The sequence below is a fragment of the Rhodnius prolixus genome, unplaced genomic scaffold (genome assembly GCF_049639745.1).
Source record: "Rhodnius prolixus isolate KJV_2025 unplaced genomic scaffold, Rpr scaffold_7, whole genome shotgun sequence".
In the NCBI taxonomy this organism is placed as follows: domain Eukaryota; kingdom Metazoa; phylum Arthropoda; class Insecta; order Hemiptera; family Reduviidae; genus Rhodnius; species Rhodnius prolixus.
Genome location: NW_027411582.1, coordinates 19,474,704 through 19,499,527, shown reverse-complemented (window position 1 = coordinate 19,499,527; position 24,824 = coordinate 19,474,704). Strand labels below are relative to the sequence as shown.

The 24,824-nt window shown below is 31.9% G+C and overlaps 2 protein-coding genes across 9 annotated transcripts in view; one reads left to right on the top strand and one right to left on the bottom strand.

Annotated features, from left to right (window-relative positions):
* LOC141447138 (uncharacterized) overlaps nucleotides 1–5,961 on the bottom strand; it is a 59,122-nt gene extending 53,161 nt beyond the window's left edge. Inside the window, exon 1 of one of the 2 annotated variants that reach the window (XM_074114361.1) lies at nucleotides 5,742–5,961. In XM_074114361.1, the coding sequence (XP_073970462.1) occupies nucleotides 5,742–5,804 (63 nt within the window). In that variant the 5' untranslated portion in view covers nucleotides 5,805–5,961. Of the gene's footprint in view, nucleotides 1–3,716; nucleotides 3,854–5,741 lie in introns of those variants that run through there. The other variant, XM_074114362.1, reaches the window with a different exon arrangement.
* On the top strand, nucleotides 2,635–23,470 carry LOC141447140 (cytochrome P450 4c3-like). Of its 7 annotated transcripts, XM_074114375.1 has the most exons (13): nucleotides 2,635–3,083; nucleotides 3,198–3,313; nucleotides 6,459–6,619; nucleotides 12,753–12,868; nucleotides 13,152–13,239; nucleotides 13,537–13,725; nucleotides 14,311–14,380; nucleotides 14,471–14,600; nucleotides 18,666–18,705; nucleotides 19,794–19,906; nucleotides 19,985–20,222; nucleotides 21,873–22,052; nucleotides 22,151–23,470. In XM_074114375.1, exons 4-13 carry the CDS (start codon nucleotides 12,803–12,805, stop codon nucleotides 22,318–22,320), a joined length of 1,284 nt encoding a protein of 427 aa, XP_073970476.1. In that variant the 5' UTR covers nucleotides 2,635–3,083; nucleotides 3,198–3,313; nucleotides 6,459–6,619; nucleotides 12,753–12,802; the 3' UTR covers nucleotides 22,321–23,470. The 7 variants fall into 7 exon arrangements, with proteins under 7 accessions (XP_073970476.1, XP_073970475.1, XP_073970477.1 ...); XM_074114374.1 differs by lacking the exons at nucleotides 2,635–3,083; nucleotides 3,198–3,313 and adding an exon at nucleotides 3,353–3,369; XM_074114376.1 differs by lacking the exons at nucleotides 2,635–3,083; nucleotides 3,198–3,313 and adding an exon at nucleotides 3,868–4,572.
* The last annotated feature ends 1,354 nt before the right edge of the window (nucleotides 23,471–24,824 follow it).

Sequence of the window (24,824 nt, the reverse complement as noted above, 5' to 3'; positions counted from 1 at the left end):
CAAATATATTGCCTTCTTCAGGACGTCGCTATGCGAGTTGGTTGAATTACAGAAAACAGTCTTCTGTAACTCAACCAACTTATCATTACTTTTTATGACTTGATGATACTGGAATTGCACGAATCTACTGCAGCTAGTTTTATCTAAAAAAGCCAGAATTCCTAGTTTTAGCGCCGTACAAACTGACTCAGCATTCTTCTGTCTTAGAACCTTTCGAGAAGTTTATAGTTACGTTAAAAACTGTGAATCATTATTGTTTATTTCGGACCTTAAAGAGTTTCATGTTGCAAAAAATTATGTCCTTTTAGAGTAAACGGCTTGTTCAACAGAAAAGTGTGCAGCCAAAACGTTCTCAAAACAACCAAAGTAATTCTAAACGAGGACGAAATCCTTTTGTTCTAAGTTCCAGTTTGTTTGATATAAATCGTCTTTTTAACAAAACAGTGTTAAAGAACCAATAATTGTCATTTGATCGTCAGAAGTCATTCTATTATTCACAGTTTCTAGCAACAGGTTAATTAATATTATCAATGAGTACATTCAGATCATATTAAATTGAATGGCAGCACGCTACCCGGTTATAAAAGTTGTTCGTAAATTCATTTCTTAAAGCATAATCATCATGATCTTCAGAAGAACCTGCAACCACTAAGTGCGAAACCGTTCCAGGTACTTTGGAATCACTTCAAGTGCCTAATTAAAAGTTACAATCACATAATTGAACAGTATATTATATAGTATGTTACATAATACCATTATATAACTGTTTTATACATGCAAAAAGAATACTATTTTTATGCCCTGAAATGTCAAAAAATTTCCTTCAAATCTTTAGAGAAAATGTTCTTAAACATCAAATAATACATCTTTGAAGTAGAACCATTCATAATTTTGATACCAATTGTTTATTAGAGTTTTTGTGCTTATAATGTTATATTCTTGTAAGTATTTTTATGAATGAAAAGAATTTTATCAAAACGAAAGATACAATGACCTCAAGAAACCACATGTTTGGCCACGCAATCTAGAGAGATTATAGAACACACCTGAGATTGGCATCCGTTAAATGACATGTTATCGTCATGCAGGCCTCTACATGTTAAATAATAATGCATAATGTTATACTAAACTTTATTTAACAGTCACGAAATTGTGTATACTTTAAAATGTTATATGATTAAACGACTTTGTAAAATAACCGTTGGTATCAACAACGTTAACTCCAAACCTAAACTAAGTGCTAGCTCTAATTAAAAACAATTTTTGATTGTGATTCAAGAACTATGTGCTTTATAGCCGAAACTCTTCTCTAAACGTTAGGTGTCAAGACGTTTTCCTTTCATAGCGATTGACAGGAATTCATTCAAGTACACTTGGTCAAGTTCTGTCCGATATCTACATAGGTAACACTCTTGTTCCAGACCTGTACGCCTCAAGTAGAGGATCGAATTTAACAATGGCAAGGCAACCATCCAAGCACTATTCTCCTATACACAGCAGAGAATCTAAATTGATCAAAGTGGGGTCTTGAAGTTGTTGATATACAAGTTAGTAGTCAAACCCATGTTTACTATATGCCTGTCCTTCGTGGAATATCACTTGCAGGGCCAAAATTGATGGACTACAGATAATTCGAAAACCAGATGCCTGTACTGGCAATGAACTCACAACGTTTTAAAAGAATTACAAGATTCTTATAAAACGGACAAAGTAGAAAAATGTACGTCTCCACTGAAAACGTTTTTCCTTTACCTTTAGTTGTAACCCGCTTTGTAGAAACAAAGAGGCTATAATTTGGGGTTAAGTACAGGCAGAGTGAAAAACACTCTCATATAAAATGAGCTTATAATACTTAGTTTTTCACTTAATTTAATGGTCTGATTTTGATCCTTTTATAATTATAAATAGAGATCATACTGTAAACTGAAACTCCAGATGGTACAAAATGTAATAGAAGAGTATTTATTTTTTGAATAGTGTCTGTTCTACTCTATAAAGGAGTACCCAGATTATTTCTGAAGGACTTATTTTTGTATTCCGATCTTTAGTTCAAAATAAAAGTCAAAATGACTCTGCGATATCCTTGCTAATATGAAGCGTAAAAAAAGATTTTTTGCTAGCAAGGTAACACTCTAGTGAATCTAAAGAAAAAATTGAAGAACTAGATGACGCTGAATTTCTTTTACAGCAGACCTGCATTAAATTATATATATTGAGCAAGAGCATTAAAAAATTGTAATGTGTAAAATGTTCTTCATAAAGAAAAGATAAAAGATAAGAGAAAAAAATGGATTTGTTTTTGTTGAAATTCCCATCTTAAAAAAAGAATTGAAATTTTATTTTCACGTAATACTAATTAAAAATGATACACTTTATATATATTTTTTACTTTATTTTTATTTTTCTATTCTTATTTTAAAGAAAAACTGTCACTTACTGGAATGAAAATAGATAATGTCAACAAATAGACACTTGACGGTGTCCATCAAAAATCTAACGATAGGAAATTATATTGTAGCAAATAACTGGTAAACAATGTGTGATATTCAAATAATTATATAATTTATTTCGATTATTTAATTTTAGATTTAAAAATAAATTCTTCTGGTTTGTTGAATTTATTCTCACTTGGTTTACACATAATGCTTTTTATCTGTTAGAATTGCCTGATAAAGAGTTAAATTCTTCTTTGGATGATTTAATGTCTATTTCGAGGTGCAATCAAAGGTTCAATTCTGGTTACAAAAAGAACAACATTATGTTATCATGAATTGAGAAGGCCAAGAAATATGGGAAGGTAAGCTGTTCACTTTGTTCCCAGCATTTGAAAACACATTTCATTTTTAGAGATTCAGTGTTCATCTCTGAGAAAATTTTATTCCTGTTTCGGTACTCTGTTGAATGAAGTGCCATGATAAATCTTAAGCAACTAGATCTAATGAGATTGCAGAAAGGCCCCATTACTCTGGCTGCAGATGTCCGCTTTTCCATTTGAAAAGCCCCTTACGCAAAACACTGTGGCGAACTTTGGGTCCACAAAAGGTGTGTGGTCACATCCTAACTTTCTAAAAACAAAAATAGAGGTGAATAATTTCATTCGAAGTGGGAAATTGATTTTCTGATCATTTAAATGATTTTCTACATCTGTTTTTTTTTTTAGTTACTTATTTTTCTTTCTTACTGTTTAATGCTTTTAGACTACCAAGATATGATGTCAAAATGAGACTTCACAGTTCCACAGACCACAATATTTTTTTAAGAAGCAACTAATCTCTCAGTTTTCAAAACCGTTCTAAGTGATATTCGATATACCGTTAGTATCGCTGCGAAAAAAGATGTATGTTTCTATATTTTTAAATAAAGTTATAAGTAAGTACTTAATTATTCTTATTAGAAAAATAGTATGTGCTCATATTAATTGAAAAACATGTGGAATTTTATACTGAACAAAACTATCATTCTAAAGGTTTGTTGAAAGCACTCGTCTTCAATTTATTTCTATGTTTTATGATTGTTTCTTTCCTTAATAATTCATTCAGAAATAAAAAATGATTCATTTTCTTTATAAAATATAAATAACAACTATGTAGATGAAATTGGATGCTGTGTAGTTAACGCATCCAATTTTATTCAGTCTTTCAATGAAAAACCAATTAAACAAATATAAAATTGAAATTTCGTGAACAAAATAATCTAATACGTAAAATAAAACTTGCCTATACTATCCGAATAGGCGAACCACAGACTTCCGCGACAGCCTCTAAATACTGCAATGGTACAGTGGAATACTGAACAGTGAACAGTGTGACTTCTAAGTTGCCTGTCAACAGTCCTCCCTTCTTCTACGGACCAGCACATACCAGACCCCACCAAGGGGCATCCCAATGTACCCAATATCCACTCTTCTTCACCCAGTCGACTAGTGGTCTCGTGAGACTGCGCCCTATATCCTAGCCAGTATTTAATACCCGGTAGTTTTCCCTTGTTAACCTGTTGCTAAGAGTCGCAACGTAAATGTTTAAAATAGTTGTCACTGAATGGTTTATTTATAAGATTTAAAGTTTCTACATTTGTTTTATTAGTGTTAGTAGTATATACTAAGTGCTGTTCGTATCTATAAATTTACAATTCCATAGAATTAAGGCTGTCATTCAGGAATTTTCGAATTTAAAAAAAAGTTGTAATTTGGTTTGTGCGGTTTGTTTTCTTAAATATCTGTTTAATAGAAAATTAATAAAGACAAATGCTGCAAGTGTAAGTGTAGGTGCACAGAAACCCCAACAATCACAGAAATGGAACCCAAGAAAACCTATTCCAAAATAAAACTATCTGCAATAATTTATCAAACTTTACAGAATACTTCAAACACATTATTGCTACTGTTATCTTTAAATCTCATCTAGACTTGAAATGGAACTGATTAAAAAAAAAAAAAAGAAGTCTTAGAAGCAGTTTAAAAATAATTTTTCAAATAAAAAATGTTAATTAATGAAGCAATCGATTTCTCTAACAGAATTTCTTAAAATTCGAAACTTCCAAGAATTATTATAGTAAAATATATCATAACTTCATGTAAGTTGTACATAAAAAATACATTTTTAAAGGTTTTAAAAGATTATTTTGGATTAGAAGAGGTATACGTACTTTGACTGTTTAATTCATGTTCGATATGGGTGAATTGGAAATATTTTTCCAACAGGTGACAGTAAATTTTTTTCGACAGGTTGTGTATAAATTAGACTAAATTAGGCCCCACCGAGGGCTGAAAACATAATGAATTGGCGTCCACTCAGGAAAAGATCCAATTAACTTAAGGCATTTATTTTAACGGTTCTGCTTATCGACCGTGTTCAGCTTAAGCAGCAGTCAGACACTATTTCTTTTCTTTTTTTTTTAATCAATATTTTGGAAAATTAATTTATTTCTAAGGGTCTGGTACTATAAAGAAAGTAATAACCTTCTTTATCAACGGTTTGACAAATGTGTTTTTCACTAATTAAAAAAATTTAATATTTTACTTAGAACATTAACGAATTATTCTGTATCCTCTACGTTTAGTACCATGCTTTTAATAACAGGCTCATAAAATTAATGATTTTACTTCTCCAAAGACAGAGATAGTATGCTAATTCTTCGTTTCATTCCTTAATCAGAAGCACCAGTTCAGCAGACCCTGAATATTAAAATCTACTTTCCTGATTTCAATTCCTTTCTACCTACCACAAGATTGTCTTGCAAAATTAGCTAATAATTTTTTTTGTGGGAGGGGGGTTTAAAATGCACAAGAAACGTTGATTAAAAAATTGAAGTTGAAGAAAATTTTATTCAATATTGTTATAATATTATTGTAGTAGGAAAAAGTAATTATTTAGTAAGATTTATTATAATTTTGTACTTTAAATAAATTTAATTGTTGATTTCCAAAGTTGAGAGCAATTTTTCGGTTGGTTAACAATATGTAAAGGTTAAAGTGACATAGGGAACCGTTTAAATGAGTTTTAGATTTAAGGAATTTTCATTTGCAATTTTTAAGCATGTTATTAGATGAATTTTAAATACTGTTCCTGTTAAAGTTATATTTAAAAATGTTATTAAAAATTATTGTAGCGCAGATGAAAGATGAAGATTGAATTTCAGATTTCGTTTATCTTTTCAAGCTACATTTTAAGTATAATACTTATCTCTTTCCATAGATAATTTTAGAAATAAGTAAAATTTAAAAAAAAATAAAATAAATAAACCTGTAAGTACTGCTCTGTAGAAAACATTAGCTGAGTGTTCTCTAGTTCCATTGGCACCTTCATAACAAAAACTGCTGTATGGAAAGTTTGACAAGGCGATGCTAAAAAAGAACATAGAGAAAATAAAAAAAATAAAAAAGAAGGGATAAAGTCTTAATTAAATATATAAATAGTTAAACGTTTAGTTCATTCTCCTTAGCAAAACTGCAACCTTGAAAGTATGATCTATTTTTGGAGAATGAATTTTAATTATTTTTTTAAAATTTTTTGCATTAGTTTCGTAGGAAAAGTAATAAAAACTTGTTAGTAAAATATTATGACTATTATAATTACGTACAGAATAAATGATACCAAAACTAGATATGAATGTCTTATGTAACAGAAAGAGGACGTTTTATTTCTTAATGAAATACCGTAATTGAGAACAACTTGGTAGTGCCACGCGATAATATTAGTGCACTGTCCTTTTCCAATTGCATTCCGTTTCTCATGTTTACATGCAACGCGTTAAAGCTTAGGTGTCTGTTAGTTGGAACCTTTACTTTTATTCATTTATTTTGGTCATTGTTGGCCTATATTTTATGTTGATATGGTAAGCCAATTTATATGTAGTTACACTGTTAGTAATGTTATTATAATTATTATTTAATATTTTCTGTATTTTGTAAGTGTAACAAACAAAGTATAGAAATTTGAAAGTTTAATTGTACTAAATAGGGACGGTGTAATTCGTGGATCTGGAGAGGGACAACAAGCTGGAGCCGACCCTTTACTCTGTTTAGTGGCGTTTGAGCGAGTAATTGCCAGTTAATAAACAATAGCTGAACTGCCCAAAAGTTAGACTGACCGCAACTGGCGAATAGCTGCATTCTAGTTAGGTAAGCAAAGCTGCCTTTACTAACTGGGTCATTCCATGTCAAATCAACACAAAAAAAGACCATTTTTGACCTCACCATCTCGGATTTTCTTGAAATTTGGCACATGTGTACTATTGGTATAGACTTGGAAAAATATGAAATTTTACTGTGATATGTCAACTGGTTTATGAGTTACAGGGCTGTAAAGTTGCCAAAAATGGGCCGAAAAACAGGGAACCCCGTGTTTTTGAATTACTGTAGAAGCTTTCCTAAGTGAGCTACAGACTTGGGATTGGTGTCATTTTATAGCGTATATAATGCCCTTTCCTGTGATATGCGATACCATATGGGTTAGGATTAATAAAGTTTGTTAAATTTAAATTTAAAATTTAAATTTTAAATTTTTTAAAAAGTACATATTTTAAAATTTTAAAATTAATTCTATGAATAGCTAATAGTGTTATGAATCACTGGGCAAAATATTAATTTGGGACGACAATGGCTTCATTGTTAAAAAAATTTAAGACTAAAGCTCCTTTTCATGGAAAATATATTTTAATAAAATTAAAGTAATAAATAAATTGAAAATAGTAATAATGAATCAATGAATCATAATTAATAATTATTAAGATTTAAAATATTGATTTTGAAATCATTTTTAGAATTAATAATTATGATTACAGTAATTATTCATATTAATTATAATATATTATTTTAATGAAATTATGCAGTTAATCAAATTATACAAAAATAATTCAATTCAATATCTTTGTTTAAGAACAGTCTTCTTTGGCTGAGATAACAGCCTCTTTAAGTTGGTTTAAGTCGGCAAAGGGCCTTGTGATGGCGTAGGGGGTTCGGTAAAGAGACTGGCAGCTCGTGCCAGTTTGCAACGACCCTATGGAAATCAAATCCAAACTTCACTACAACTTTTTGAGTGGGCAGTAGAAAACATCACCAACATAGACTTTGCATATTCAACCCAGGAAGACTATGTTGAATCTGAGTGTTTTTTAAAAAATCGGTTTGCTCAAGCATTGGCTATTAAAGGAACACAGCAATACCATGCTTTCATTCCCAGAAGTAAATCCAAAATATTGGTTAAAAACTTTTCTATGAACTCAGAAGCTTGCGAAATGGAAGTTTCAAAATTCCCTGATAAACTAAAATTAGCCGACATATCAGGTTATATCAGTGTAGTCTATAAAGAAACTGGTGGCTTGGATATGTTTTAGAGAAAAATGAAGAACTTGATGAAGTAAAAGTAACTTTTCTTCATCCAGCTGGACCCTCTAAATTATCTCGTATCCAAGAAATGCTGATATTCTTTGGGTCTCAGTAGTGGATGTTTTGATAAAAATTGATCCTGTGACTCTGACAGGAAGAACTTACATATGTCCTTCTAGAAAGTGATGCATATCAAACAAATGAAGCCTTTTCAAGCTTAAAATAATAAAGAGATCCTATTACTTAACAGTATGTTTTACTTTGGACTTATTAGTGGAATTATTATTAGCATTATTATATTAACATGAATTCAGAGTTGAATTAATCGGATTGGAGCTTTAGACTTAATTTTTTTTAACAATGAAGCCATTGTCGTCCCAAATTAATATTTTGCCCAGTGATTCATAACACTATTAGCTATTCATAGAATTAATTTTAAAATTTTAAAATATGTACTTTTTAAAAAATTTAAAATTTAAATTTAAAATTTAAATTTAACAAACTTTATTAACCCTAACCCATATGGTGTCGCATATCACAGGAAAGGGCATTATATATGCTATAAAATGACACCAATCCCAAGTCTGTAGCTCACTTAGGAAAGCTTCTACAGTAATTCAAAAACACGGGGTTCCCTGTTTTTCGGCCCATTTTTGGCAACTTTACAGCCCTGTAACTCATAAACCAGTTGACATATCACAGTAAAATTTCATATTTTTCCAAGTCTATACCAATAGTACACATGTGCCAAATTTCAAGAAAATCCGAGATGGTGAGGTTCAGACCCCGTGTTGATTTGACATGGAATGACCCAACTGTATCAACTTTACTAATCAGTGTAGTTATTAGAAGTTTATTGTCTTCAAAATACTTAGCCAATATACCCTATAGTGCCCGTAATTCTCAAGTTAATAATTAATATTAAGCTAGAAAGCAATAATAAAATGGCAGAATTAGTCGGTTTAGTAAATAGATTTCTTTGTGCCAGCTTTAAAAGTGGTATAAATGAGGCTGTGAATGGGTTGTTTTTTATGTTCAAGAGAACGAGCTAGTCATTTTGTTTTAATTAATTTTTACCCAGAAACTAAATTTTACTCCGTATCTTAATATGGAAAGTACTTTGCGACCATATATCCCTATTGTGCTACGTTCTAATAATAATTGCTAACAATATTTTTTTTCAAATGTGTATAATCTTCTGCTATCTTACGAAAGAGCAATAAGCCTGGCAACTGTCAATTTTTCGACGAAGCCACGTTATAATGCGTCTGGAATACATCAGTATTTATTATCCTATTCTAACTTGCTACACTAGCTGCAGGTTTTTCCTCCTTTTTCCCTGCATTCCAATCCTCCTCACACAACTTTTCTCTTTGTTACTCAGTTAAGAAGGTTGAAATGTATTATCCATTCATACTTCTTTAATATTTATTCTAATAAATTCTAGTATTTATTATAATTTTTTTTCAACTATCTTCTCCTCTATTTTAGAATCATTCCCATGAATAAATAAAAAGTATCATGGGTAAATTCAAGGCCATACAATTAAATAGAAAAAAAAGGTGAAATTCTCATATACAGGGTGATCCATTTAAAACGCACCAATCGCAAATAACTTTTTAAGAAAGCGGAATTTCGAAAAAACGTACGAAGTAAACTATATGTTGTTTTTTTTTTTTTTTTGGTCTAGTTTACAAATTTTCCACCCCCGATGCTGTATCTTTATTTTTGGCGGATTTACGGCCAAAAACCCGATTGGGGTTTCATAAGGACCACTGGTTTTGACTATGATTATGAAAACTAAATAAGAAACTGTAAAAAATGACGTTAACCCCGTTTCGATATCCCTAATATTAGTCGAGATATTTTAGATCAAAGTTACAATTTTATCTATTCGTGAACGGTTTTCGATATTAATTTTCCACCAGAAATACACCAGTTTTGGGAGGTCCTCTGACTGCAAAAAAAATGTTATTAGCGACGCAAAGAACAAAAATAATAATAATTGAACATTTTAAAATATGAAATGTAATGTAATGGTTGTGGGTGAATCAGGATAAATTTGTTTTATCATCAAATAAAAAGCAACCATCACATCATTTTAATGTACCACCGTATGCAAGACTTCTTGAACTGTGATTACGGTAAGAACATCTTGCCAGGATGCTGGTCTAATGATCAAGAGCGTGGCTTTGTAAGTGGGAGATCACCAGTTCGAATCCCACTTGAGTAAAACTACACCAGATTTCGTATCCTAAATTCATAAATCCTGTTAACTTTTTGGTTAGTTTATCCTTCATAATGAAAATAATAGTTGAATATTTCTTTAATTATCATTCTAAATTTTAAAGGAATTGATAATGTCGTTTTCTAAAAAATTCCAATCCTCAAAAAGTGCATATCTGATTTACAGATAAACTTAATATTTTATGTAAGCAATACTTTCATTACAAACTGGTATGTTGAAGCAGCGGAACTGACAACTACCACTGTAGAGATATTTTAAAAGAATGCTTAGGGTTGTTTGCTCTAAATAACTAAATAAAAACAATTATCTTGCGAAAATTTTCGGATAAAAGTGGAAGGTATCTGTAGATAAATTTAAGTAATATTAAAATGTATGCAATTTCGTTTGAGAAATTAAACTCGATTACAGATACTTCCTTTTAAAAGTTGTACGAGAACTTCCTTTTAAGAAAGGTAATAAGAATTAAACTGCGTTTACAGTACTTCTCCCATAAAAGAACAAAGACAAATTGAGCTGGGAATATGACGTGATGAGTCAAAAAGTGAGTTCCGAACCTTATTTCGTATTCCTCCTACAAGGTAATTGCGCACCAGACTCAAAGAAAACAAAGGAAAACTAATTTTTTTTTTTTTTTTGCGTTAAGGATTACCCTTGCAGTTGTGCAATACAGCGTGACCCCAAGGTCATAACCATGCACATTTCAGACTCATATATTATGGTCATTTGATTGTATTCGTCTCATTTTAGAAAAGATGTTAGGCTTTACTGTTCTAATACTCGCTGCGAGTTTCTGTTTTTGGTATATCATAAAGTACATTCTATGGACTATTCGTGCAGCAAATATGGTAGCCAACATTCCTGGGCCTAAACCATTGCCGATTATTGGAAACAGTTTGATGTTTGCTGGAATTAAATCTTTAGAAGGTATATTTTAAATGATACAGTTTGTTCAAACATTCAATTTGACAGAGGATATTTAGATTGCCATGACGTTTTAAAGTTAAAGCAGCAATTTATGTACAACGAGATGGACAAAGATAGCACTTGACACGCCACTGGATTACTTACAGCTTAAGGATGTATTACTGAAGTCATTTTAGGGCCAAAAATGTAGATTTGAAAATGTTTAACTGCACTGTAGTAGCCATTGAGAGATGTTAGGCTTGTTTAAAACAGACTTTTTTTAACTAGTTCATTTTTACAATTTTTTTATTTTATTTTTAAATAATGAATTCTTACCGAATACAATGCTTTAGGAAATCTGACAGCTCGCTCTAAGAATTTCTTAAGTTCACTGCACCATTCATAACTTTTAGGTTATGAATTTAATTCGATACTTACTTTTTCGGCAAGGCTTACACTCCTTAAGGAAATATAAAAATTATGGGTACTTTTCCGTTAGCCGGGCGCAAGCGAAAAACAGTATTGGGTAAAACTGTTTTCTTTACAATTCATTAATATTTGTTTATAGTTGAACTTGTTTTGCTTACTATTAATTAATATTTGTTTATAGTTGAACTTGTTTTGCTTACTATTAATTAATATTTGTTTATAGTTGAACTTGTTTTGCTTACTATTAATTAATATTTGTTTATAGTTGAACTTGTTTTGCTTACTATTAATTAATATTTGTTTATAGTTGAACTTGTTTTGCTTACTATTAATTAATATTTGTTTATAGTTGAACTTGTTTTGCTTACTATTAATTAATATTTGTTTATAGTTAAACGTTTTCGACTTTTTTCCGTTGACTTGGCTCGCGTTTGGTTCACAATTGGCGATATTTGCGCCCGTCTAATGGAAAAGTACCAAATTATGTTATACGTGACCTTGAAGAACAGGATTGAACAGCATTTTCTTGGAATCACTTCTTTCCTTCCCAGCGTTCTTGGTGGCCAACAAGTCGATCGCGAGGCCAGTTTTGGTCGATCGCTCGCAATGTCTGGGGTGGAATTCCCGGTACCATGGACTTTGAAGCGATTGTAGAAGACAAATCTTTCTAGCAATAGTTTAATACATTCTGGGTATTCTTTCATGATAAATTTTCCTGGTCCAAAAAAACAAAAACGCGAAAGTGAAATATTGAAATCAAATTATCAGCCATACTGTGCATTTTTATAACAACTTTTTCATATTTACGTACAAATAGTACAACAACTTATACATTGCAGTTGATAAAAAAATTAAATTGCATTTTAAGTTAATAAATATCTATCTTGAAAAAGTGTCGGAAAATCGAATTTTCAGAGGTACCGCATGCACGGAATGCTGCTGTCAAAAGTTGGGTCTGGAAATCTATTTTCTTCATGAGCATATATCTCGAAAACTTAATAAGTGATTTAAAAAATAATATATTTTACTTATCTACCCATTCCTCGCTGGAATGCACCTTATAAACACAGTGTATAAACATAGTATGCATTTCACACCCTTAGACTACGCCTATGACAACAAGTAGATCGCGACACATTTTTAAGATAAAAAATAGATCTTATTTACAGAAAAGCTGGTCACCCCTGGTATAGAGCATTTGAAAAATAATGTTACCCTTCTTTCAAAATGAGGTATCCTGCTGAATCTACAACTGAACGCTGCATGCAATGAATATGAAAATTTAGATTATTTCATTTTTTTGTAGAAAAGGAGAAATATCTGCATTTTTGTTTTTCTTTTGTGCAGAGGTATTTAAAGTCTTCACCTCATTTTTTAATGGTTATTTAACCCGAGATATGATTGGTAGAATATGGTTAGGTCCTAAACTTGTCATCTGTATCGGAAATCCAACACATATAGAGGTATGCAGTTTGCTTATTTCTACTCTTTTAGTTGTGTTTTATATAAAAATTAATTGTTGGATGCGCTCTGCTGTTTATTTTCGTAATCGGAGCGTACTTATGGGCTTTGTTCGTTACAGATTTTGGAATGAGCTCTCTAGATTATTTGTCTGCTAGAGACATTCGATTTTTTTTAAGGCTCTACTTCCACTAATATGCATTTTTTTTAAAAAAGGCCCTACTTCTCTAATAATAATGAGGATTAAATACGTTGGTAAAATTAAAACTTTTCATTTTTGTGCAGAAAATACTCTCCAATCCAGACGCTTTGCAAAAAGATAATATTTACGAACGCTTACGATTGTTGGGAAATGGTTTGTTCGTCAGAAACGGTAAGTGGCTTTGAAGAATAATAGAATGAAATAGTAAAATAAACAAATGCGCTTTTACAAGAAATAAAAAAACAAAGTAGCATTTTTTGTCTTTTTCTAAATTCGAGATGTGAAGATGTTCTCGAAGAAGACTGCGAAAATATTGTTTTCAAATCTTTTTAAGAAAATCTATTTCTTTTTTGCCTGAAGAAGTGCCTGTTCTAAGAGTGCTTCTGAGCTCAACTCTATATGGTTGATTGAGACTTTATAGAAAATGAGGTCCTATACCTTCGCCTTACTACACTATTACTATTGCAGGCAGAGAATGGCATGAATTACGCAAACCTTTGGATAAATTGATCACTAAAAAAATGGTAGAATCAAATATTAGTGTGTTTCAAGAGAAAGCATTGAAGATATGTAATATGATGAAGAAGCATGCTGAGACAGGCCTGGAATTCAATTTAAAAGGTTTTACCGTAAATTTCGCTATGGAGGTTTTGTGTGGTAAGTTTAAAAATTGTTAATACAAAAATATACTAGCTTTTTTAAATTCATACCGCTTTTTTTCAAACAATTTTTTTATAATTGAGAACCTAAGTAGTTTATAAATATAATTACAAAATTTATAATACAATAATTTGGCAAATTAACTTGTTGTTCATTTCGAAAAACAGTATATTTATGGGAAACTCAAATACGAAAAATTTAATGTCATTTGACTTATTCACAGCAAGAGAAAATAAGATCCCAATATGGAGGGCACAATCTAACTATTAAGTTGCTATTTTTTAAATTTTGTTTACATAGATGATCGCATGTTTAATGGAGATGATACTTCTGACTGAATAAAACTAACGTGTAATAAGTAAATTCGTTTAATTGACATGTGCATAGATGTTTATTCATTTAAACGTTAGTGTTATTCTGTCAGAAGTATCATCTCCTCTAAACATGCGATCTTCATGCAAAAAGAATTGAAACTATTCAAGATTTTTACTTCGACGACACTAAACACCTCTTTTAGGGTTAATTCAATTGTATGACATTATAGAATAAAAAAGACGTCTGACTACAACATTAATTTTTCAGTTACAAGTTTTGGATGTGAGATAAATTTGAATGAAAATGATGGAATTAAATTAAAAGAAACTTTAGAAAAGTAAGAGAATCTCTTTTTTTTCCTGGCAATATTATTTGTATGGATCATTGCTCTTTAATGAACTTTCTAAGACAGTATTTACTTCACCAGGTGTTTTGGATTGATTGTGAAATCTATTGTTCAAACTCCTTATAATATAAGCTTGACATTTACGAAATTTTATATGCGTGGCAGACGTTTTAACCAAATGGTAAAACCATTTTGGATCTTATGTAACGAGGTAAGTACTGTATAAATAATGGTAAAGACTTATACTAACTAGATGAATGTGCAATGAGATAGGGCGTACAATTTTAAATAATAAGTGTTATATTATTATACCAAATAATAATACTTAACAAAAACTTTATTTAAAAGAAGAAACAAATACACAGTAAAAAATTGGTTACATACGGTTCTCAAACAATAAAAAACCCTTCTTCAGCGTTCATAACCTTCTTATTTCTATGGTTCTCGCCATAACACTTCCCACCTTCAAAATTTTGACCATCAATTTTATAACGATTATTCATAAACTGAAGGGGTTTATGGTCAGTTAATACTAAAGTTGGTTCACTTGTTGAGTTTACATATACTTCAAAATGTTGTAAAGCTAATATTAGACCCAGGCATTCTTTCTCGATTGTCGAGTAATTTTGTTGATGTCTCGAGAATTTTTTTCAGTAATAGATTGGATGATCAACACCGTTGGCATATTCTTGTTAGAGCACAGCTCCAGCCCCCGTATCGCTTGCATCCTCTGCTAATTTGAATTGCTTTCCAAATTGTAACGCTGACAGCACTGGTCTTTTTCGAGAGTATAGCCTTAATTCTCTCAAAAGCTTTTTCACATTCTTGTGACCATGCAAAAGGTCGCCTCTTTTCTTAAGAGGTGTGTAAGTGGGTCTGATATGGTGGAGAAGTTTCTACAAAATTTTCGAAAGTAGCCTGCCATTCCTAGAAACCTCATCAATTCCTTTCTATTCTTTGGGACCAGGAAGTCCGTTGTATTTCGCACTTTAGCATCGATTGGCCTTGAAAAATAGATGAAGGAGGGGGGCAATTAGTGAAATAAAAAGATATTAAAAGGAAATAAATTGGGAGAGCAAACTGAAAATGAGAATTATGATAAACTAATATTAAAGGTTGGAAAGGGTGGGGGACGCCACCATCACTCAGAATACTAACAGAGAATGGAATAGAAAATGATAATATATTTTTAGATAATTCAGTTGTACAAAAACACACATAATGTGGTCTAGACCATACAAAATATACATTAAAAGGACTTACAATTTGGTACCTTACGAGACATACCATTACAATTATCACGTGCTTGGCTTTTCATTACAATTTATGTTCCCTTGTTATTACAATTATTAACCTTGACAGACTTCGCAACATTAATGGACATTAAATAATTATATTACATTCTTTAAGGAGACACATGTCAGGGGACCTACACCGGTGTAGCTGGACATCTTGACATAGCTGCAATTGAAATAAAAGGTGACACAGACTACGCAACCGTTGAGAAGCCCAAAGGGCAACTGGCTCATGGTCCCAGCACAAGCTGGAGCCCCCTCTCCATCCTTTTTCACCAGTTCTGCCAACTGGGAAATGATGCGCTGTTAGCGCCAACAGATAAATTCTAGGCCAGGGGGGCCGCACATCCTTTCGAGGATCGAACAGGCCTTATTTGACCATGTCCTATGATGTGTCAAAAAAAAAAAATATTATTTTCGCATACCCAAACTCTCTCTTGGCCAAGTTGATCGTTAGGTTGGCTCGAGAAATTCTATTAAATATTTCTTGGATTGCTCTTAGATGGTCTTCCCACGAATTGTGATGAAGTACATCATCTATGTAGCATTCGCAGCCAGTCACTCCATGAATTATTAAATTTACTAAGCTTTGAAACGTAGCTGGAGAATTCTTTGTATTGAAAAAACCTACTAGATGTAACAAATGCTGATAATTCCTTTGCCTTGTCCGTCAAAGGAACTTGCCAGAACAACTTAAGCAAATCTATTTTGATCATAAATTCTGCTTGACCTACTTGGTCTATGCAGTCGTCTACTCGTGGTATTGGAAATGAATCCGCTTTCGTTACTTTATTAAGCTTCCGGTAATCGGTGCAGAGACGAAGGGAGTTGTCAGTGGAGAACTCCACTCGCTTTGACTGGGTTCAATTAGGTCATTCTCTGAATCCATTATACGATGTTTAAAGGGATTTATCCAGTAAGGATGTTGTCTAATTGGAGTTGTATTCGTGACTATTATATCATGGTAAATCATATTGGTGCGTGTAGGGCTGTCGGAAAATAGATGTTGATTTTTCAAAATCAGTTGCTTTATTTTGAGTTCTTTGAGAATCTTCAAGGTAAAAAAATGAAAATGGCTTTATTGTTTTTCAAAATATTCTCCTTTATGATCTATACACTTCTGCATGCGTTCGAACCACTTGTCAAAGCATTTTTTTCCATTCCGCTTGAGACACCTCCAAAACATGGTTTTTGAATGCATCAACGGCTTCTTCTGCCGACGAAAATCGTTGTCCACGTAATTTATTCTTGACGTTCGGAAACAAAAAGAAGTGATTTGGTGCCAAATCAGGATTCTACGGCGGATGACCCATTAATTCGATTTTTTGAGTGCTCAAATAGTCGGTTGTTAGAGGAGATGTGTGTGACAGCTGGCATTGTCTTGATGAAGAATGATCCGAAGGCGCTTGTTTGTTTTCCTTATTTCATCAAAGAGTTCCGGCAAACATATGGTTGTGTACCATTCAGAATTGACCGTTCTACGTTCCTCTAAAGGCACTGTTGCCACATGACCAGTTTTTCCGTAAAAAACAGGCGACCGTTTGTTTCGAAGTGCTTCGAGCGCGAACAATTTTTGTTGGATTTGGTTCATCTTGAAACACCCATACAGTCGACTGCTGTTTATTTTCCGGCTCATACGCATATATCCGTGATTCGTCACGTATTACAATCTTATACACGTCTTTTGAAGCACCGCCATTGTAATTTCTTAAGCATTTCTTAAGCACCAATCGACACGAGCATCTTTTTGAGATTTTGTCAGATTATGTGGGATCCAACGAGAACAAACCTTTTTCACGGCTAAATGATCTTGCAATATTTTATATAGCATCAATGTTTTCTGACACCACAACTGATTTTGGACGACCTTCACGACTTTCGTCGGTGAGCGAACGACGACCACGATTGAATTCGTTATACCAGCGTTTCACAGTGGCAAAGGATGGGGCTTTCTCGCCAAAAATGGAAGTAAATTGATCGATGCACTCCTGTCTTGATAATCCACGTCGAAAGTCGTAATAAATCATTGCACGAAAATTTTCACGAGTTAATTCTATTTTTTTTGCTGATACTCAATTTTCAAGTGACTGTAAACAACACAAATCGCGCTCAAATAACAAAACGTTCTGAAGAAGGTTATGGTCAAAAATGTCAAACTTTCTGGTGGAAACGTCAGATAACACCTGACATCACTCAGTGTTGCCAAGGCTCAAAATATAAGTAGTGCCCCTTTTATCTGCAGCATTTACCATAAAAACAGACCTTGTTGGTTCTTGTGAAGTGCTTCTTTCTACATACCTTTTTAGCATGTTTATGTGGCACAATTGTTGATTTCTCTGACTATCTGATGTATTGATTACATAATTTACATCACTAAGTTTGGTCTCAACTGTATAGGGTCCCATATACCTTGCTTTTAAAGAATTTCCAGGAACAGGAAGTAAAGCGAGGACTTTATCTCCCGGCTGGAAGCATCTATCATGAGAATGAGTATCAAACCGGATTTCCATTTTCTCTTGAGAGACCTTCAGGTTTTCTTTTTCTACTTACTTGACGAGCGTTGGTTAGTTTCGAGCGAAAATTTATAACATACTGAAGCATAAGTTAAATATTTCATTGTTCTGCTCGAGATCTTTGCCTTTTATCCCTGGTTTGGTACAGGACTTGTGTCCACTTTCGAAATAATAAAAACTCTTAATAGGATATCTTCTACACTTTAATCGAGCATTAATCCTTGCCTGTGTCCTTGCTTGCAAAATAATCCTGAATATGGTGCTTAATAATTGTTTATCTATTCTTAAGCATGCAGTGTTAACAATTTCTTTGATGGACTGATTTATTTATGACTGAATAACTTCTTGATAAACAGTGTACGATCTTATTCAACAATTTAACTTTTGTGCTAATCTCAAAAGTTATGGAACTAAAGGAATTTTGATAATAAATGTTTAGAAAAGTCTTTTAGAGCTTCTTTTTTTCAGTTCCTCCAAGGCAGATTAAGGAATAGGAAACTAATGCAAGGTAAGATTTTTTTATTTTCTAATAGCTAGAGTTTAATTAATTTATTTACAAGATTAATTCACTTTAATTTGTTGAGTCCAGTAAATATAAGTATGGAATATTTATTTCTAAATTTTATTGCTACTTAGAAGAGAAAGTATTGCATTCGTTCAAATTTGACAATTTAAATAAAGCTAAAATTAAAATTAAATAAAGATTTAGTTTAAACATTCCATAGGTTTTAAATTCATAAAGTTCTACGAATCACTAAAGGTCAGAGGTTTCAGGCGGTTACTTCAAATTTCTTTATGTGTTGTTTCACATTATTGTTAAGTTTCACTTTATACTTCTTTAAACGCTGCATCTGCTAGCGAAGATTGCGAACCTTCGTTAAATTTACTGCGGACTAGTACTAGATGGTAGAGCTCTGCGATGGCCGTCAAAGAGATTTTGTTGACTGTTTATAATATTGTGCTTCGGTTTTGCAATCATTGTTATTATTATGTTCAAAAGTTACTAATAAAAATTATTGTTTTGGTGAATTTAATTTTTAACAGTAATTCTAAAGTAGAAGAAAAAAGAAAGGTAATTAAAATATTAATCTTAATTAAATAATCGAATTAACAGGTACAGGGACATTTTCTAATTCTCATTTTTCTGTTGGCCGACATTATGTTAGAAGTTAGAAAGTTGTATACTTTTACGTGAGTGAAGTTCATAATTTTAAAATGCTATTTTACAGAAATACTTTTGATGGCAAAGGCTTCCTCGATTCATTTAAAATTACAAAAGTACTGATCAACCCATTTAACTTATTTTAATACAAAACTATTCTTAACGTATTCACCTGATGGTATCTGAACGGAAGATTGAGAATTTCATTTAAGATTTTTAAAATATTCCTCTCAGAACATTCGCTAAAAATGAGTCTGCAAACATTAGATCAGGGAAAAAAAAGGAGATTGGCCATATTTTTTCTATTAATGCTTTGAAAAATAATTAAAACATACACTTATAGCTAAAGTCTTGATTGTACTTTCTTGACTAATTTAGCGGTCTCCTTTTGTTTCTTCTATTGTTTTAATGCAAAATCTATTAATTTGATTTAGAAGATGACCAATCATTACCTCAGTACTACTCAGACGTATTGTTAGAAAAAGCTACAAAAGACAAACTCTCTTTTGAAGACTCAGGAAAGCTAGCCACTGACTTTTTTATTGCAGTAAGTAAATTTTTGGTATTGTTTACATCAATAATAGACTAACAAAAGAGATTTTCTTAAGAAACAAAATATTTATAGGGATCCGATACATCGGCTGTAACATTGCATTATACATTGTTTTTATTGGCCGTGTTTCCTGAACATCAAGAAGCAGTCTATCGAGAACAGATTGATATTTTTGGAGATAGTCCTGAAATAGAACCTACTTGGGAACAACTCTCCAAAATGGAGTATTTGACCAGGATATTGAAGGAAGTTATGAGACTTTATTGCCCAGTTGGTATTTTCAGGAAACCAACAAGTGATATAGACTTAGGTGAGAAAACAATTGAAATTAGTTGCAATCAGTTGCTACATATTTTTTAAAAAACTGCGATTGGAAGGTATGCAAATCTACTTTATATAAATTCAAATGTTTCTTATTATCTGATAAAACTGCTCCTGTGAAATATAACTGGTTTCTTCAGTTGAGAGTTTGGTTGAGCAAATACGGTGTTTCTTTTGAAGCGTCAGATCTCAATGGACTTTCTGCTGGAGAGATTGTGACAAAACTTCAAACTAATTTGCTCCAATTAGATAGGCAATCTCTTGAATATTCCCGTTTTAGTGATTTTTATAATAGCCTACCACTCTTGGCTGGAGTACCTCAAGAGTATATTAATATAAGACAACCCTTTAGGGTAACTAGGGTGATTGCTCAGATGCGAACTTCTAATAAATATTTTATCGATATATCTTTATAGAAATCCATTTATATCATAAATTGTAAATTGTTGTGTACAGTTTGTGATGTGCACGTTGAGGAGGATTTCTTGCATCTGTTTGTTGTTTGTCCTCTATATGCCTCAATAAGGATTCATTATTTCAATAGTAATCTGCCCACTAATGTACAAAGAAATTTATTAGAATTAATGAATAGTTGCGAAAAAGCAAAATTTACTTATTGTTTATAATTACAGGTTTAATGTATTAAAGTTAAGGTCATTTTTACTAAATGAATAATTTCAGTTGTTAAAGTTTTGTTTTTGTGTTTTAAACAGGTTTTATATATTTGTTTCCTTTAGACAGCATCTATAAATATTATTATACTATTTTTATTACTTTTTTGTCTGTTTATTTTAATTTCATTAATGATATTATTTTTTATTTTACTTTTATTATCAAGTTTGATCATTTAATTTAATTATTATATTATGTATGAAATTTGCTTATTGACACTCCGTTTGTAAAAGGCTTAGGCTTTAAAGACAAATAAATTAATAATAATAATAATAATAATAATATCTGCTAAAGAAAAATGGCGTTCAAGCAATTGCCTAATTTAAAGCTTCGTTTAATGTCGGAACTACAAGATTCACTCATTACCCGAATTTTAATTTTTTGTTGTTGCAATTGAAGGCGAAGTTCTAATTCACTCTCGGATTATTTACTGCCGGTACTCTTGGAGTCTCTAGTGCATAGTTGTGACTATTACGTGTCTTGTGATTAATAGGTCGATAACAGTTAGTGCAGACAGTCAAATCCAATCTCGTTAATCCAGAATGTAGTGTTAGCTTTCAAATTATCAGCTGCTAGTTCAAAACTTATTAGGTATTAGGAATTAACACATTTTATAGTATAGGTTCGTTCCTATACTTTGATTCTATATTTTTTAGACCTTCAATATTTATATATTCTTTATATATTTCTTATATTAGACCTTATACTTGGAGATATACTCATCTCTAAGAAAGGCTTTTTCCTGATTGATTATAAATAAATTATTTTAACTTTAATTATGACGCTTTAGATATCTTGGTGCCTAATCTTCAACGGAAGATTCTTTTGTGTTTGATAACTGAATTCGTTCTTAACATTTCCAATGAACTTAACCTCATATTTAAATTATATGTTGGTAACCAATCTTATTTAAAAAGCTTATTTATTTAAACTTTGTTCTGCAAATTAGTGTTTGTTATGATTGCAGGTGATTATAAACTGCCTAAGGGTGCTACACTCTTCATTATATTGTACACTCTACATAGAAATCTAAAACTTTGGTCACATCCATATGAATTCTATCCAGATCATTTCCTACCAGAAGAGTGTGCTAGAAGACCAAAAGGAAGTTATATTCCATTTAGCTTGGGCCCAAGATCTTGTCCAGGTATAAAAATTTACAATGACTTAGATTGGTTATATTTGAATATTTTATGGATTCTGATTTTTATTTTATATTAATTATAAATACAATTTTCTTCTCAGGAAGTGTCTACGCAATGGCATCCTTAAAAATAGCAGTCTCTACAGCAATTAGAAGGTACAAGTTTGAAACCGGTGTGAAATTCGAAGAAATAGAATATAAATATGGCTTTTTATTGGAGCCAAAACAGGAGTATTTAGTCAGGATCACAAATAGAGCACCATTGCCTTGATGAGCCATATTTTTATTTTCATTCTTCTCCTTCTTGTCAGCTTTTCTTTCTGTACAGCATTATAGTTCAACAAAATTTATAATAATTAAGAATATATAATTAGAATGTGGTACATTATTGCTTGTGGTGCCCTGTTTTAAAAATTAGTTTTAAACGACCATCTGAGTAATTAATGTACGAAGAACCTGCTAGATAAAATAAAAGCTAAATAAGGTCTAACAATTAATTTACTCCAACTCTTTGAAAATACGAATTAATGCCATCATTATAAAGATATTGTAAATAAATTTTGTTTTAGATTGTAAAGGTAAGTATGTGTTTGATAAATATTAATGGCTACTTACTACTTTAGGAACGAATGGGAGTGCATTGTCTTAACAATCACGCTGTTATATCTAGAATAAATTTAAAAAGAATTTTAATTTAACAATTTCCATATTTTAAGTTTCTTCTTTGTAGCTAACGTTTGCTTATTACTTAAAACAAAGGGACTTTATAGTTCCTTTACCAAGGCTGGATGAGGATGAAGCAGTATAAATGTTGATAGAGCTTACAACAGGTAGGGCAGAACAACAATGAGTCGATGAGGCGAAGAATTAACGGATAATATATATTGGAAAAAGTATAAAAATACCCAATTTTGGAAGCACTGTTCAAATCAATTAATCTTAGTGGCCAAACGATTCTAATCTGTTCATCTTTTCAAGTCCTATTCTTAACTTACCAAATAAGCACAAATAAAAGATCACTAATTCAAGTTCTGTGACTTACTTTCTTGAATAATTCATTCAAAAATCTATGAAAGTCTACTTAATTAATAAATTACACTTGAAACGTAGGGTACTCACGTTAGATAAGTAGCTTGTCTATAATTCTGCTTCGCAATTCATCCTTTTGTATTTTGGCTATTAAGTTATCTAATATTAATTACCTTTTTTTTTTGTTATCTCCACCGACTCAAGACACTAAACTTGTTAGTTAAACACAAAGCTCTGTCTGAAAAAATAGGCGATTACTTTACTTTTTAGTTGCATGTATAAGTAATTTTACTTAAGTGGAACACGTTCTAAATATTAGTTATATTGATTAGTAATATTAGTTAATTGACGAATATGTGTTACTTAATAAAGGGATTTTGCATTGAACATCATGTCTTTCTTTTATTGCTTTTTTCAACTTCAAGTTTAAAAATCAGGGTAATACATAAATAATGAGTAAAGGTAAATGCATATTCTACTAAGAGATGTGATGAGCAGAGTGGTTTAGCGTATACTGGATTCCAAAGCGGAGATCCTGGGTTCGAATCCAGAGAAGTCAAAGATAATGATTCTTCGTAAGTAGGCCTCTAAAAAAGTGCCAGACTGTGAGGAAGTTAATATGAATAGCCCTCAGTTAATTTCAATGATGGAAGAAGTGTTGTCTAATTTGTTAGACATAAAATTGACTCCTCTTGCTACCAAAGAAGATTTTGTATCGCTTAAAAATGAAATATGTTGCCTTAAAGAGGAAAATGCCGCACTGAAGGTAGAAATAGAAGCTTTGAAAACAATTCACGATAAGGATGAGTCTAAGTTAGAGGACTTGGATATTTCCGCCCGTTGAAATATGAATTAATTATTCCCCTCAAGGTGATCTGAATTTGGCGGTCAGCGAATTTTGTAGTGATTGATTAAAGGTCGCAGTTTCCTGTAAGCATTTTAATGTCCTTCCTCTTGGACAGGTGAGCAATGCTAACACGCCTCTGTTGGTGTCGTTTACTCGCCCTCAAGATAAAATTAATATTCTTAACTCAACGAAGATACCGGAGAGATACGAGCTTTATTATTCACCAAGATCTTCCTGAGGTCACTAGAAAAAAACGGAGCAAACTTGTCTTAATTCGAAGAGGAATTCTGAGAGTCAACTGTCATCTTAATGTAAAACTTCGTTCAAGCTACTTGTTGGTGGAAAAGTTGAAATTCAGTTCTTGTAATCGTATGGGTTTGTATTGCTCTGATGAAGGTGGTACATAAAAACTAAATGAACTGTTGAAGAATGATCTTACTGACCTCATTGCCGTCCTGCATACGAATTCCTTGTCTAAGACTACTTCCTGAGTGTTGGTCAACAAACCACTCGTCATTCTCTTAAGGACCTCCCTCATCCACACCCAAGGTCATCCTGTAATCAATTCGCCGCCTGCAAGAAGGATTCTTTTAGTTCTGTTATTAAAACTGTCCGGTAGGACAGTTGTATAAGGGTTGATCATAAAAAACTGCACGAAAAGCGTAACGTTGAAAAACACCCAACTTTGACAATTAATTCTGTTTCTATTTGTTATAATATTTTGGGCTTGAATTCCAAGGTTAATAATTATAGTGTTACTTTTTTTGAATTTTTTAAGAGGATTTGATTTATTTGTTTTATTGGGAACATCTATGAACTGTTTGTAGTAAGAAGATGCCTTAATAATTTAGTTATTTCTACTTTCGCTGGTTATCCTGCTGTCAGTCTAAAGCAGGCCT